This window comes from Atractosteus spatula, chromosome 12 (genome assembly GCF_055471065.1).
Source record: "Atractosteus spatula isolate fAtrSpa1 chromosome 12, fAtrSpa1.hap1, whole genome shotgun sequence".
NCBI lineage: Eukaryota > Metazoa > Chordata > Actinopteri > Semionotiformes > Lepisosteidae > Atractosteus > Atractosteus spatula.
In genome coordinates this window covers 37,156,846-37,174,101 of record NC_142717.1, presented here as the reverse complement: position 1 = coordinate 37,174,101, position 17,256 = coordinate 37,156,846, and the positions used below count along the sequence as shown (strand labels likewise).

The following is a 17,256-nucleotide window of genomic DNA, read 5'->3' as shown; positions in this document are numbered from 1 at the left end:
TTTCTCTAAAGCTTGATATCAACCAAAAGACAGTGCCAGCTGGTGTTGCCTCCTTTGCATTTCAACAATTCGGGGCAGTTCTTGTAGAAACATCCTCAGCTGGGAGTCTATGTATAATTGAAGCAATATCGACTTTCTGTTTGGTCATAAAACAAAAAGCAATATTGATGGTTAGAATACAAGAAACACTTCTGACAGATACAAGCTTATCATTTACAATTCTTTTCAAGTGCTGCAATGGCACAGTGTGGTGATGGAGACAAGTGATTTAGGAGCAGGTGCAACCACACGACAAACTCGGGGAATCAAAAAGGGTGAGCAGTTTCTTTTAAAAGAAAACTACAGTAACTTTCTGAAGCAGGATATTTTCAAGAAATATGATTACACTGATGATAACCCAGCAAACAATGAAGTGCTTTGATCTCTGTATATGATTGGCCAGTGCATCACCAATTAAAAAAAATACCGGCAGTATTTATTTGAATGTGAAAACAAGATGAAACTATGAGGTTTACAAACTGAGTGTAATAAGACAAGCATCATAATTTAGACTTTTATTTTTTCTCATTTCAGTAAACACCTTTTAATAACAGCATATCACTTAACAGAAATGCACAAGACATTAACATGCTTCTCAAATAACATCTACCAAAATTAAAATTGTACACGCTCAGTACCAAAATATTTAATTACCAAAACAGTAATGAAACAATAAATAAACAGTAGTGAATGTTACACATCATTCTTTATCCCACTTGTTGTCCTTATTGATAAATAAAAATCTAAACTCCATGTTTACACATGTAAAAATAGCTTTGTACCATTCCAGGGTGTGTAATGGGGAGAATATTCAAATAAGTGTGTTACCATTAAATGGTAAGCCAGTGTTAGTGCATTCCCCTTTACAGGCAGGCGGTGTATTTTGAAAATTGAAACAATACTTGAGGCTGAAAACCATATAAATACAACATTTAAATAATAAAAGTAGGTTAAACAATATAATAATTCAACTATTAAGCTTTGCTTAGGCCCGAGATCATTTTAAGATCTTTTGAGTCATCTGGAGTGAAATGTGTCCAATTGTGTTCTCAACGTCCTCATACATATACCTCTCCATACATGTATGCATTTAAGTAAAAGAAGACAAGCTGCATGTTCTGTGGTTGCATTTCATTCTTCATTTAAATTGTAGCTGACCATTGCTTATGTATAACATAAATCAGAAGTGCAGTCTTCAAAAGATCTCATTTCACACTCCTTAGGTAAGAATGTGGCGTCATCTCCTCCCTAAAGGGTTATGTTTATAATTGCTTCACCTTTTCAGTGAACTTGAAAATACATACAGTTTTGGGGAGCACACGTACTGACGAGTATGCAACTACAGGCAACTTTTACGCCGTAGTTTTATAACACGTTAAATCCAAAGACAAAAAATAAAAACATGGCAAGCTTCCACCGGGCCCAAAGTTATATCGTGCCCAGATTTTAGTATAGTACCTAACAAAGCAGCAATGCCTCATCATCACTTGTTTCAGTTTTGACAATGGCTTCCAAGCAGGCATCGGGAATCTGAGCTGTGTGGACCATGCCGCAATGTTCACAGGGTCCGTCTCTACTTGGCGGCCGAGCCCGAGGTGCTGTGGGCTGTGCTGGCGCGCGCCCGTGCTCTGGTGTGGGTTCTAGCAGAGGCCTAGAACACTCACTCAAGTCACTGTCCGACGCCGCATCGGAGGCGGGAATCAGCAGCTCTACGTCGTCGTCATCTTCTCTCCCACCGCTCACGTGGTCGAGGTGTCGCAAGGGGCTCTGGCTCTGGCTGGCCGAGCTGGATCTGCCCAGCGAGAAACGGACCCAGCGGAGACTGCGGGTCACTCGGCTGAGGGCGCTGGAAAGCTGGTTTCTCCCTGGGGCGGCACACCGGGGCTCCGCCGTTCCGGCTTCCCTCGCGCTCTCCGCGGGATCCCTGCTCGCTTGCCGACTTGAGCTCACCGAGACCGAGACGATGGCCTCCACCGCCGACACCGGCGCGACCTTCTGAGGTAGCGGGGCAACGAAACCCCCGACCGCACCCGGCATGTCGCGCCTGTCGCCTTCCGTGTCCGTGTCATCAGAATCGAGGGGGAGGAGCCCCCTCTGGGGGCCAATCCTTTCAGCCTCATGGGCCGTGCTGCTGTTGCCAGCACCTTCATCTGCAGACACCAAGGCCAGCGATCCCGAGCGCCGAGACCTTGTGAAGTTGAAGAGGCGTCTCCAGATGTTACTATTCCTCCCCGATGTTGGAAGCCGGATTGAAGTGAATCCAAGCTGGGAACGTACTGCTAGTCTAAGGTTTTCCAAAACGGATGCCTAGGAAAAAAAACTTAATGGTAATACAGCCCTTTTATTGACAAACTATTAAATGTTTAACTGAAAAGCTTTTTTGGGTGTTCAAACACAAATGCTTTAAGTAGCACCTGACAGAACAGCATCTCAACAGTAAGGTGAGAAAAAGCCAAAAAATAAACTATAGTCTAATAAGTTTTGGTTTGCATATGCATGTTTTCTGCCATACAATTTGCTCCCAGAAACAGCGCCTGTTCTTGTACTAACCTGATTTGCCGAACACACAGGGAAATCCTCTACTGGAGGTATCAAACCCTGAGCAATCAGCTGGCCATAAGATGGGGGTGCTTCCCTTCTCAGCAGCTCAGCCTCCACTCTGGACAACTGGGTTTCGAACGATCTAAGAGGAGATAAGTGCAAATCAGAACGGACTTAGTCGAGAAAAAATGTGAAACCTAAAATAGAATCTAAGGATATTAAAAAAATCAGTCTTGCCATGGTACATAAGATTAGACAAATAATTCTCTAGGATTTTCCCCTAGATTGTTCCCTAAAAAATTCAGCTCCAGTTGAAGTGTATTCATGACTAGGTTCATTTAAGTCCCTGATTAAATGTTTCTATATAGCTCAAAGCAAAGAGTAAATCCAAACCAAAAATATAAAAAACGCCCTCATACCATCTGTGAATGATATATATTAAAATAACCATTCAAAATATTCAAATACATTCTAGGTCTATCAAGTAAACTTCAAGCAGAACGAAAGGTTCAAAAGGATCTATGCATAGGGGTCAAAAGATGATGTATGACAAAAAAAGTAAAATCAATCTTTTTTCCTGTGTGTACCTGCGTTCAAACATCCTTAAGGAATAAAGCTTGCAGGTGCAGCCTAGGGCTATGACCAGCAGCAGGCCGCAGATGAGACTCCCAATGACGGCTGCCGTGATCACCCGAGTGGGGACAATCACCGGGCAGTTTTCCTCATCACTGCTGTCCCCACAGTCGTCCTGCGCATCGCACACCCAGCTCTCAAACACGCAGCGGTTGTTCTTGCAGTGGAAGTTCCCCGGCTGGCAGAAAAAACAGTTCTTCTCATCGGAGCCATTCGGGCAACGGTTCTGATAGTTGCAGCGGTCGGAGTGCGGGTAGCACGCGCCGTTCCTGGAGCAGGGGAACTCGTCTTCCTGGCACGTGCTGCAGTTCACCTCGTCCCTTCCATTAGGGCAGTGCCAGTAGCCATCACAGCGCTGCTGCTCCGTGTAGCAGCCCCAGTTCCCCCCACAAGGGATCTCCCAGGGCAAGCAGAAGCCATCCACCTGGTAGGTCACATTGAACCCGCGGGCAGCGTTGATCTTGTCCGCGTAGAAATGAACGCGGATCTGCCCCGAGGAAGATACCACCGCTACCGGAGCCCTCGAATCGAACGCGGTCAAAACCCGCAGCAGGCGACGAGGATTCTCCTCCAGCCCGTCGTACACTTTGACGTAGTCTCCGTAACCTGTGCCGTCGAGCTTGAAGTCCATGAAGCGCAAGATAACTTTCCGGTGGTCACCTGTGTCAATGAGCCAGGTGCAGTTGCTCCCAGGTGGGTAAAAGTCGGGGTAGTTGGGAGAGCTGAAGGTACCATAGAAGTTTCTAAGCAGCTCCCCGCAAGTGGGGACATCACAGTCAATCTCATCCCCCAAGTCCTGGCAGTCAATGCTGCCGTCACACTTCAAAGATTCTGGAAGGCAGGTGTATACTCTGGTGTAGCGAGAAAGACAAGGAAACTGGTTAAAGGCACAGGGCTGGAAGGAGAAGGCAGCTGAGGGGTTGGGTTGCAAGCACAGCTCTTCATCTGAGTTATCGCCACATTCGTCCATTGTGTTGCACTTCCAAGATTCAGGGATGCATTTTCCATTTGCGCAGTGAAACTGGTCGGAATCACAGCTGATCTCTTCCGATTTTCCTAAAATTGAAAACAGCGTAATTTATGGCCAGTCTCAACAGAACTATAAAGACAGAGAAACTGCCAGTTGGCTCATAAGGCAAATCAATGTATCGGACAACAACATGCGTGTCACAGACCAGACGTCCTTGTGAGACTAGTCTAGATCAGTCTGCTTCGGCCACTTCAAGTTAATTATTATTTTGAAAACTATCAACCATTATACTTGCTCAACAGATAGAGGAATTTAAAAAAAGTTGCAAAAAATGGTTATTTACTTGCAATGCTACCAATACTGCTAAAAACATTAATAAAATCAGAAAAACGGTGCCACTCGAGATATAACCAGTTGAGATCTACCTGTTATGTATGACAGCCTAAAACCTTTTCCAGTTAGGCTGTCGTCAGAATGAAACTTGATCCACACGTGGTCCTGGGACGAGATGTATGGAGCTGGAATGGAGGACCCACAGGCCCGATAGCCATCAAGATTCTTGGACGTGCCTATAGAAATCCAGTCAGACCCACATCTGCGTGAGCTCTGGATCTCAAAATCCTGAAAACTAAATCCCATACAGTATTAATCAACACACCACTCCGAGGACAAACAAATACAAGCTCAAGAGTTTTTACTGGGTGGTACATTCACTTTAAGGGGCTTGCAAAGAAAAAAAAACTGCAAGAAAATATTTTAAGCCTAACGACTGACGGATTAAAAACCAAGAGGTAAAATATGATCTTGGAAAGAAGTTTAACTGTGTGTATCTGTTAGTATGGTTATAGATTTGTCTCATTCTTAGAACTGTATCTAAAATGTATACATGTGAAGGAACTACAGTGTATATATATATATGAATACATATAAAACCTGTAAAAATCAGAGATCTAAAGCAATAACTGGATTTTTATAACATACTCAATTAGATGAGAGATTCTTAGTCTCTTACACAAGATAAAAAGTTTTTCTTTTTCCTGGTCATTCACAATTACAAAGTTAATATTTGTCAATGAGAGCAGTTACTGCATCATATAGGACTGCCATCCAAAGGTATTTTCTGTATAAAAGTCAACTTAGTTCCCCTTTTCAGACAAAATCACAAAGCAGATCTACAAATGCACACTTTTTTCTACTTGTATAATTGTCCATTTGGTATTAAGTGACAACAGTGTCAGTCTAACAGCATTAGACTGATGATGAAAAAATACACATGATCAAATAGACATAGCAAGTTGTTATGGGAAAGACAACTTATTTTAAGAATATTTTAGCAAGAAACTCCTGAAAACAAACAAATACCTAATAGTGATGATCTCTCCTGGGTTAGCTCTGATGTTCCAACTGCAGTTGATTCTAGATGGATACTCAAAGGGCCAGCCGGGACTTGTGATAACACCACTTGATGCTCTTATCTGTTCGGCCACATCTCCGCACACTGCAATCAAAGAACACCATATCAAACAATCAGGCGTATTTACAGCAAATGGCAGTCCTTTTACAGAAGTTCACTTTTATTTATTAACAATATAAAGGTAAGTGGCTTTGGCTGAATTCTCCACTGAATACTAGGTCACAAAAAGCAGTATTAACTTACCCTTAGTGAAAACCACAAAAAAAATCATTAAAGTTTACTTTTAGGGTGCTAAAAAGACTAAAATAACATCACCCAAGAATAGTACAGAGAACCCAGCTCTCCTCTTAGCAAGCCAAGCAAGAAATGTGAAACCCTGTAAAATAAGCAGGTGTGTTACAGCTTTTTTCAAGAATATCTATGTCAACATACAGCCGGGGCCTCAGATAATTCCTGGAGGGCCTAGTGTCTTCTGGTTTCTGTTCTGCCTGAGCCAGTTGATCTGATTATTGAATGAACTGCATAATTGTAATACAGTACTTCTAGCCAGGCTCGGAAGCGCTTGACGTTTTACACGTAACCGTGCTTTTAATGATGTGAATGAATTGAGTAATCGACTGTAAAAGACTTTTAAGAAAGCCAGGATATGTCCAGGTATGAAAATAATTAGGCTTAGTGTTCGACTGCTGAATTTGGAACTCAAATCAGAACACACTCTCCCCCTCCCCATGAAATGAGTCTGAGACCCCTGCCTCAGGGGAAAACACAAAGCAGCAGTATTATAAATCTTCTGCACTAGCCCAACAACCAGTCCATGCTTGGAATCACACGCAGACTGGCAATGAAGAAAATGTTTATACCCAATTAATGTAAAAGTGGAATTTCACATACACCCACTGACTGCTCATTGTGAGCCTAAACATTACTCCATTGGGACCATTCTGCAAAGAAATGTCCGGGAAAAATAAAGTTTCCCCCCAAACCTCTGACAAACAGAGGCATCCTGCATGAATGGCTGTAATTTTTCCCCCTCACTGTTAAGAAAGACCATGCTCATTGGCAATTGTCAAATTTGAACTGGCAGCATAGCGAGTTAATAGACTGACAATTTCTATCAGTCTGTATGACAACTTAACATACAGACTACAGTTAAAGTTTGGTTAAAGTACAGATTGTCTACCATGCTGGTCATGGCTTGGTAATTATTTCTGTCCATACATGTTTGATATAATCTTGCAGACATTTAAGCATTGTCTGGATTGAATTAGTCTTGAGGATGTTGTTAATCCAATAAAATAAAACTGTGATTTTGACAAATGTCTGTTTTATGCTGTTTGATAGATGGCACTTTAGCAAGGGTTCCTGACAGTTTATGAAGGCAGCCAGCTCCTCCCTGGTATTGAGAAACACTGCAGTCTGAACATACCATCTCAGCTGAAAGGTTTACTCAGGTTTATGTCAATCCATCATTGTTTGTATTATTACACATGCCTTCCTGAACCTTAACCCTACAGCAAACAATTCATTCAACTTCAAAATGAGAAGCACTCCATGAAATACAAACTGATGGATTGACACTAACAAGAGCTCTTGTGTAGGTGAAGAAATAGCCATGGGTAGAACTAAAATTGCATACTTGTAACACAGGCGATCGTAACAAAATAAAAAAGTTTATTGGAAACATGAGTGGCATATAATACAGCAGATTGAAAACTACTGGCAGCTTTAGAAATGTAACAAAATCATACAAAATGGATAACCACTTTTTTTTTAATTTTAGGTCTCTTTTAAATTTAGCCAGCTGCTATATCACCCTGTAACTCAAAACTGGCAGATCACTGAAGCTCAGCAGGTGTGAGCCTGGCCAGTATCTGGATGGGAGACCTCCTGGGAAAAACTATTGCTCCTGTAAGGTGTTAGTAGGACCAGTAGGGAACACTCACAATATAACAGTTTAAAAATCAAACCGTATTTTGAGCTAAACTACCTTTTCAGGGTTTCTGTAGTTAATAATGTGCATATTAGGTGTAATGCAAATGTGTTTTTCTATTCAAATCACTTTATGTAATAACTATCAGAACTCAATATTTACCATGTGAAACATCGCATGACATTTACAAGCCCCAAGAACATAACTAGAAATTACTTACCATTTGAAATACCAGGAACATATACATTTTCATTGTGATCCGCATGAACTGCATTTCCTAAATAAGAGGGAAAAAAAAAGAATTTCAATGCTTCCTAATGAAAGTCTGGATTAGAGTTGGAGTTTTAATCAGCCATGCATCCTATTAATAAAGCAAATATGTGATTAACTTTGCAACGTGATTTCTGTGAAGCAATATCAAACATTTAAAACAATTCATCTATACATTAATCCAAGCAGAAAAAAATTACAATGTTTTTTTACAATGTTTATATATTACGAAGCTAAAAATCTAAATGCAGATCTATTTCTGGAATACAACTTTTGGAATCCTAATAACATTCAAAGACAATTCCTGACTGAAAGGCTCAACATGATCAGAAAAGACAGACTGGTATTCTGGGAAAAATTAGAAAACTGCTAGGTGAGAGGTCCTTAGATAAACCAAAAAAGTACATCTGCAGATTTACAGGCCTCACATTTCACTCATAAGGAACAGATTGTTGCTGAAAGAAGGTAAATGCTAACTAGCGTCATTTGGACAACTGCCGGCTTACAATCTGGCAATCACAAATGGCAGGAAGGTATTATACAAATACAAATTTTAAAAAGATATTGGCATGAAAGACTAAGAATTCCAGGAATACAATATTCTATGAAATGTGTTGACAAAATCATTAATTTACTGAATGTCTATATAAAAACCCACACGCTGTCATCAACTACCCAATCATCATGTTAAAGCAGAACCCCGAATTCTTTCAAGGAACACCTGAATGAGACCCTCTGAATCACTATAGAAGAATATGCTATCGAACAAATGACCTAGATCGGCCAAACAGCCTCTCATTTGGAAACCTTATGTTCTCAATATATAACACTAACTCATAAGAAAAAAAAGCACCTGTGATTTTAAGTTTTGTTAAGATGAAGAATGAAGTGTTTTACAGCTAGAAAATCTATCATCTTATCCCTAGCTAATGTTTATTCCACTACAGGATAGCACTAAAGTGCTTCAGAAATATAATTAGGGTGGGTTTTCAATGGTTGTCTTTATAGAAACTCATAGATAAGGACGGTCAAAAATCTAGTCTGTTAAGCAGAAAAAAACTGCAAATGAAATCTAAGTTTCTTTGTGTAGCCTTTTTGCACCATTGAACTCAAATGCGCATAAAACTTTTTCCTCTGCTTGCTAAAAAAACATGGTACTAGTGGTTCTACAAAACAGATTTTTAAAACCATTCCCTCACCAGTCGGTTAATAAGTTTGTGGCAAGTTACACTGAGGATTTCTAGAGCTGGTTTTATCTCTTACCCTCTTACCCGGACTGGAAATGTTCTGGTTTATATTACAAATCTGACATGGACTTGTGGCAAATTACAGTACTATGAGCAAGCTTCTGATGATTCTCGTGTTCTGTCCTTGGAACAAGACATAAACCTGTGCCCTGTCATATACACATGCTAAATACACCAAGATTAACAAGGCAATATACAAAACACTTTGTGAAGTTCCTCCATCACATCTAAAAAAGAACAGCTCAACTCATGACTACCTGAAGCTTGCTTTTTTAACCTATAGGAGAAAATCCTTGTCAATTTTTAAAAAGGAATAGCTCTGTATTCTTCAGGGATAGCAATGATCATATAGAGCCTACGTGCGTCTAGATTAGATACTGACACTGACATATTGAACATACAGAGCCAGAAGTGCATACAATAAAGAATTTTACGACAACGTCAGCATCAAAGAAGAAAAACAGCACTGAATATCTTCATTCCTGAAAGCAGCGACCCTGAGATACTGCTGACATAGTTTGTGCAACCGCAATCAAAAAATGTGACAGACCAAATCTTAGGTTTGCAACATCACTCATGAAGTCTTGGGGAGTTTGACATTTGCTTAAAAAAACAATTTCCCTAAAGAAAACATAGGGATTAGGGTTGATATAATACAGAAAAATGGATTACTGAAGCGACACTTAGGTTTTAATTATAAAAGCAACGAACAGTTTTGAATGCTTTTGACAGCTACAATGCAACAAGGTTGAACATTTCAGCTCCTTTTGGCTTTTGAATAAAGAAACATAAAAATCAAAGCAGAGAATGTCAGAGCTATCCTACTAAAATTTATTTTACTAAAGAGTTTTTAAACATTTTTGGGAAATGGGAAATTACACACTACCACCCCCCCCCCATGTAAAAAGTAGAAAAAATTACTTCAAGAGCTTCTAGCAAACATGCACCTTTTACATTAGGACACTAAATAGAAAAAAACTCCAATCTAACTGAATTAAATCAAAAGCAACTATACAATATCAAATAAAATAACTAAGGTTTAGGGGAATTTTATCTGCATTCTTTGTGTATTAGACATTTGTATCAGTAGGGGAATCCTGCATGTACAGTAACGTAAGGTACTTTGTTCTGTGAAAAGAGAAACTGAAACTTCCCCAACTGTGAAACCCCAGAACACGGCTCCAAGCTGAGTTTGACTCGCCTGTACATGTCAGCAAAAAAACCCCAACAATCTTAACTGAAAAAAACAAACAAATGTTAGCTCCACTACAGGAACTTGACCCGTATAAAATAAGATGTTTCTATACCAACATTCATACGCACCTTGCTAAATACAGTATATGAAGTGTTAAGTATTTTTATTTACTGTAATTATCCAGATAATTCTTCCAAGATCTGCTCAGAGAAATTGTTCACTGAGTGATCACTCAGGTGTTCCCTATGGGGTCCTACATCCATGTCACTGACTAAGATTTTCAGTCACATTTGCTTACTGTCAGCAGATGAAGCTCCTGGACTACAGAAATGAAGGGTGAATGGATGAATCCTGAATGTCCCAGCAACCAGATTTTCCAAAGTGCATTCTCTATCACATTGAAAGGCTGTAGTGTTGTGGTATGATTAAAACCAGTGAACCCAAGCGCCTTTTATATATACAACCTCACAAGCACAGTGATGTGGTACATTTGGTCATTTCATACACGTAAGGTAACTCTGCCTTAAATAAAGCATAGCAGCACACATAACACAGCCCTTACAATCCAATACCAAAGTATCACAACCACAGAACAATAAAAAATGACTTCAGGTCACATCAGGTAAATGAACAGCTGAAAGGAACCTGAAGGAGAATTCTGAACAACCTTGACCATTGCAGTCTGTTTTGCACAGTAAGAAGCAATATCTTCAAATCACAGAATTAAATGACATAAGATAAGATCACTTTATTGGCCATATACAATTTCTTGTATAAGGAATTTGTTTTCGCATAGCCCCAACTTGCTCTCCATGAGACACACAGATGGGGAGAGAGAAGCTTGGGGTCAGAGCGAAGGGTCAGCCATTTATACAGCGCCCCTGGAGCAGCTGGGGTTAAGGGCCTTGCTCAGGGGCCCAACAGAGTAGGATTCCTCTGCCAGCCGTGGGATTGGAACCGGCAACCTTCCAGCGACAGGCGCAGATCCTCAGCCACAGAGCCACCGCTCTGCCCAAAATTAAATTTTGATTAGTTACATTAAAACTCTGAAAATTGTACATCAACAAATGACATACCGGCACAAGTTATTTTTAAAGTTAAAAGCATTTTCACCATGGTCTTTTGTCACCTATAAAGAATAAATAATACAAAGGCCATATCTGGCTAAAGCTTCAAGAAGCCTGCCAAGGCTTCTTTTAGCAGAAAGCCAACGCTAATAACAGAAGCTATAATACATTTTAATATAAAACAAAATCATGCAAATAATGTATAAAATATTCTTAACATAGCCATTTCTGTCTGGTCAATTATGTACTGTATAGCACTTAGATTGTGCATGTGACTATAAATACCGGTTTTCCAAATAGGCATTAGTATAAAGATACTTTATACTTAGTATAAAGATACCCAATCTCATATCAAATAATTAATAAAAGCCACATATAATGAATTACTACTTGAAAAAATCACAGCCAGATTATCCAGTGCAGGATTCCAATTAGAGGAAATCTACTTCGTAGGTTTACTAACAAAACATTTCAGTTCCATTTTTTACAAAATTCAATTACAGATATGATATAATTATATATTGTAGAGGTATCTTGATGGCATACCCTTTGTGTACAGAAGTGATTCAAGTTCTTGTTTTTAAATGCACTTCCATGTAGTTTCCACTTGTGTCCTCTGGTTCATGTCACACTGCTATTACTTGACTTCACAACCCCATATTTACACTAATCTTAAGGTTGATAACCATCATACAGTACAAGTAAAAAGTCACAGTACAGCACCTTAAGTAAAATAATCCCAAATGGATTACAGTTAGTCTTAATATTAATATACACAAACAACCAAAAGCAGATACAACCCTCTTAATGTTGAAATTCTGGAGAATTTTTCATGCTTTGGTAATCTTTTACTTTTTTGTTGTTCCTAGAGACAATACTCAAGACAGGCTTTTTTTCTGCCATTAAATTATACTGAATGTCTTGGCCTTTAAAAGCTATAAATGTGGCTTTTAAGACGGCAATAGCATAACTCTGCTACTTTTATATTCAGATGTATTTGAAAAAAGGATTATGCCGTAAACAAAAAAATATGCAGAACAATGAGGGTGAAGGTTCTCTTCTCAATACAAAAGGCACACTCCACTTACACAATCATTTAATTGTGACAGATGATAAAGGGTACTTGTCAAATATTTTTATCTTATTGTTTCACCCCACACTACAGAGGGCAACAGTGAAAGCCGTGTTGCCATGCAGAGAGCACAAAAGAACCCCCCCCCCCCCCAAATAAATCAACCTCCTCATCAATTTAATACTAGTGGAGGGACTGCAAATGCTTGAAACATCAAAATCACGAGGTAAACAACATCTGCCACTTCATGGGATGCAGCTCATTTTCCCTAATCTGATCACCATGACCAGAGAAACAGTATTTTTATATTTTTAGTATATAAATTTTTAAATAAAAAAAAAACAGATGGGTCACAGGATAAAAGTCCCATCGTAGATGTCCTACCGATGTTGTTAAATTTATAAAGGCTTACAAAAAAAAGTTTTTAGGTCATTAAGGCTATAGCACGGCTAGTAAAATGACCAGAAGCTCTGTTTTGTCAAAAGAAAAGAAAACCAATATAGTTTTGGGAGTGTATAACACTTGCAGGATGATTTAAATGCTTGCAATATAACAATGTGCTCTCAGATTACAGTGGTTCTTTCAGTACTTCGGAGATTCACACTGGATGTTTAGACCTTGCTGAGCAAAATGTGATTGTATGTTAATTTGCATGGAAGGGAACACTACACAAATTTCATTGTAAAAAAGATTACCTTGGCAGTGGTAACGACTGGCAAGTTCTTAAACAGCAGCTGTGGGACTGGGAACGTTTATTGCAATCTGGGTGTATCGCTATTACAAGGAGTTGGACAGAAATTTCAAAAAACTTAAAGATGAGTAATTACATTAAGTTTTAACTGAGCAATTGTGCTGTGGCATTTTCATTGTATTTGCATTTATTTAAATAGCTGACGGCTTAGCTTACTTAGTTCTCCCTCAGCTGAAGAAACGAACCAACACAATAATTTGGCTCTTTTATGGTTTCTTTGCTATTGTATTTAATTGTTTTTGTTAATTAACATTATGTGTGCCAGATGACAGGAAAAAGATGCTTACAGTCTTAAATTACAAGTGTCTGCATTTAGTATTATGCAAACATTTATGTAACCTGCAAAAATGTGGACTGGGCTTAAATCGTGTTTTATTAATGTATGTCAGGTATTTTAACTGTGCTCCCATAATCACAATTAACAAATTTGTACTGACCAATGCCACCAGTTACATGCATATCTGATTTCATTGCAGTCGGAAATGAGTGCTCTTCCACATTATTTCTTCACTAGTAATTCATTCAAACAGGTATTTGTAAATCTTACAGTAACTACATAAGGCTCAAATCTTTGTTCAGAAACTTTTACGATCAAAATGTAACCCGATACAGCTCTACAAGTAACGTCGAGAACAAACGCACATATACAACTATTGTATTTGGTCTTCAATGTAAAACAAAATAGTGTCCCTGACATTTTTCAATTCAACGTTGGTTTAAATGACATAAACCAGCTCATCATTGGCTTAATGGGACCAATCAGGGTGTGCAGGCATTAGAACACATTTTATATAAAGATGAATAGATGGGCAATAGCACAGACTGGAAAAATATAATTGGTGCGTGTAGGTTAGGTACAGGGTAGCCATTGATCGAGATGATGGTGATGTTTTAAGTCAGAATAACACAGGCCATGCGGCACAGTGGCACAGCAGTTTGCATTGCTACCTTGCAGAGCTATGGCTCTGGGTTCAATTCCTGGGGTGCTATCCGCATGGAGCTTGTATGCGTTCAGGTGGGTTTCAGACCCCGTTTTCCTCCCACAGTCTAAAGACACGCTTGTGGGATAATTGCCTTCTTGGAAAATTGTCCCAGGTATGCGCGTGCATGTGTGTTTGTGCCTGTGTGACTTCTGCAACGGACTGGCATGCCATCCAGGAAGTGTCCTGCCTTGCGCCTGTTGCTTGCTGGGATAGGCGCCAACTTCCGCTGTACTGGATAAAGTGGTTTGAAAATGGACGGATGGATTAAACAAGGACAGAGAAGCAGCGATGAGACCACAACACACACATCTTGCCTGGCACTTCATTAATTTAAGTTTAGGGTTACAGCACCAGAGGACGCAAACAAAGCTCTTGTTCTGATCACCTCAACTTAAGAGCTTCCCCACTTCGAAACCCATTTGCAAACCGATGTGAATGATCTCCATCTCTCAGGTCAAGAGTCTCAAACTCGGCACCTGGACGTCTTTCCAGGATCGCTTTTCCCCAACCTAAGTTAGTCAGTTCAGCAGTTCACCTAATTATTTTCTTAGTTGGATGCAATTAGGTTTCCACTTCAAGTCTTTAGAACTTGATTATTTCAAGCCTTCACCAATTTAAAAAGTACAGTTGACTACAAAGCACCTAAAAGCCTAGTCTGAAGTATGGAGATCCCACAGTTAATTTAATAAAGAGATCAACAATGTAATAGAGGCAGAGTGGCAGAGATTCAATACCATGCAGTTACTGAGATTTTTTAAAGATGGAGCAGTAGATGCAAAGTGAGTCAAAGATTCCCATTACATAAACACCTACATCACTGTTAACGAGAAACCAAAGAGGGAAGAGGCTAAAAAAGCTTTAAAGCAAGAATGAGCACATCAGTGGGGAAAAAAAACTAAATTCCGAAAGTGTTTCGACATCTCTTACCGCGCAGACAAGATTCAGAATAGCTGTTAAGTCTTTTGTGTATTTTTTTAGAAAGAAAACAAAAACTGAGTTTACTGTACAGGCTTGCTAGAACTGTCATTTTGGCATTTAAACAAAAGCTTAACACTTTAACAGACCAATGGGAACAAAGAAGTGAGCTTTATAGTTCCTCTTCATCAGGTGGTGAAAAGTCATCTCTTGCACCACAAAACCTGCTCAGAACAGACAGTGCTACAGTGTGTTCAAATAGGACCGATCAACGTTTATAGCGTCATAAAATATATGCCTCTAACGACAGTCTCCCAGCACATTAAGATTTGAACAATGGCATTTTTAAATCATAATACAAAATGTTAATTTAAAAAAAGTAGGAGTCAACAGAGAAGAGCCGTAACTTGACTGAGAATCAGGAACGACGCTTTGAACGCTTGTCTCAGACGGCTTTGAACAAAGACCTTAATTTCACAAAGTACTTTAACCTAAGCATTATTAGTCCGTACAGCAAACACTTCAGGTTAGTGTGTTAGATTCCAAGTGAGTCTAAAATGATACAAAGTGGGTTGCTGTAACCACGAAGGTACACAAACCCAGTTTAACATTTAACGATCCTTTGTTATGGAAATATCTCTTAAAGCCCAGAGGATTTCAGGGCGCAATGAATATTATAACAACTCCTCAGGAAGGGCTCTTTTTTAAGAGAATTGTTTTCTGAAACTAAGACGATACCACCGCAATTTCAGTGTTTTCAGAATGCCGGTTTTCATCCGGTTCACATCCATTTATATTTTAATAAGTTATTTGCTGTCATACAAATGTTTTATCCGAACAACGCTGTAAGCGGTATCCTACCTATTGTTACGGGGAACATGGTTTAAGATACGAACAAAGAACCGATACTGGTTGCTCTATTTCGTCTTAAAGTAACTGCTGTCAATACATACCTTATACACAAAATATATTATATATAAAGTGTAACTGTGGAAGATACTCACCGATGACGCTGCAGCCGACGAGCAAGCAAACATATCTCCATAATATCCTATGTGAGCCCAAACTGTAGGCCATAATAGCAACAGATGAAAATTAAAAACGCTTTGTACCTATTCTGTTGTAAGGGGTGTCGTGTCTCTGTCTTTCCAATACAAATATTCTTTTGTATACATAAAAAGAAACTTATTACAACGTGTAACTGTGGTCCGTCCGTCAAGTCAGAACAATGGACAGTAACGGCCTCTGCTCAAATGCCGGCGATGCGCTCTTATCTAAAATCTAGCAGCACATTATCAGGGTTTCGTGATGACATACCATATTGCTCTGGTAAGCCCGTCACGCAAATTCACAAGTTCTCACTTCTGCTCTGAATCTCCGCCCCGGGAATCCGAAAACGAGCCAAAAGCGTGTCGCGTCTCAAACTCAAAAAGAAGTCTACGGGATGTTCCGGACTGTGATAAAAACAATAGAGCAAGCCCCCAGATGTGGCATTAACGTTGATCGTGTCCCAGCTAGATCTAGATCTACTCTACGCCTATAGCCGCTAACTACTCTACCTATAAATGCCCATGAAGGAGTACCGATTTACCACGGGCACTCAGAGGTTCCGCCACCTTGTCATTCATTCTAGAGCGCTGGTGAAAGACAAAGACCGAGCCCCCGTGCTCTCTCCTCCTTCCTTTGTGCTATTCTCCAGCTCCGCGTTTCGCCTTCATGGCAAAGCGAGAGGGGGGAAAAAAAACTCTCTTCCTAACGATTACTCCTGAAACAGGCACAGGTCTTGTCGGGAACCGTATGCCCTTTTCTCAATCCTACAGGGGGGAGAAAAAAAAAACAAAAACCTAAACAAACTGCTCTCGTCTTTCCTCTTTTTTTCCCCCCCTCCCGAGACGCCTACACACGGTCTCAGAGGCTACTAGTAACTACCATCAGCAAGCACATACAATAAAATAAAAACTCACGAAGATGCCAGTTAAATAACAATCCTGTCGTACTAACAATGTCGCCGATTCCGCTTTGAAGAGCTCGCAAGTTTTAGTAAAAAAAAAAACACCTTTCTTTACAGGCGAATAATTTTTAATTTTAAAAAATTAAAAAAAAACCCACACACAGCCCAATACCACTAAGGGCCCGAACAGCTGAATCTACAGCTACGTCGGCGTATGTTATTACAGCCGGGTCTCAACAGCCCCCTGCCTCCTTCTCTTTTTTTCCCTCATTCACCAG

The 17,256-nt window shown here is 39.7% G+C and overlaps 1 protein-coding gene across 1 annotated transcript; it reads right to left on the bottom strand.

Moving 5' to 3' along the window:
- Positions 1 to 539: 539 nt before the first annotated feature.
- Positions 540 to 17,211, bottom strand: lrp12 (low density lipoprotein receptor-related protein 12). The gene is made up of 7 exons (XM_088929117.1): positions 16,032 to 17,211; positions 7,748 to 7,804; positions 5,546 to 5,681; positions 4,609 to 4,811; positions 3,168 to 4,269; positions 2,590 to 2,722; positions 540 to 2,346 (listed from the first exon to the last, which is right to left on the bottom strand). The coding sequence occupies exons 1-7, from the start codon at positions 16,102 to 16,104 to the stop codon at positions 1,498 to 1,500; spliced, it is 2,553 nt and encodes an 850-aa protein (XP_088785243.1). The 5' UTR covers positions 16,105 to 17,211; the 3' UTR covers positions 540 to 1,497.
- Positions 17,212 to 17,256: the final 45 nt, after the last annotated feature.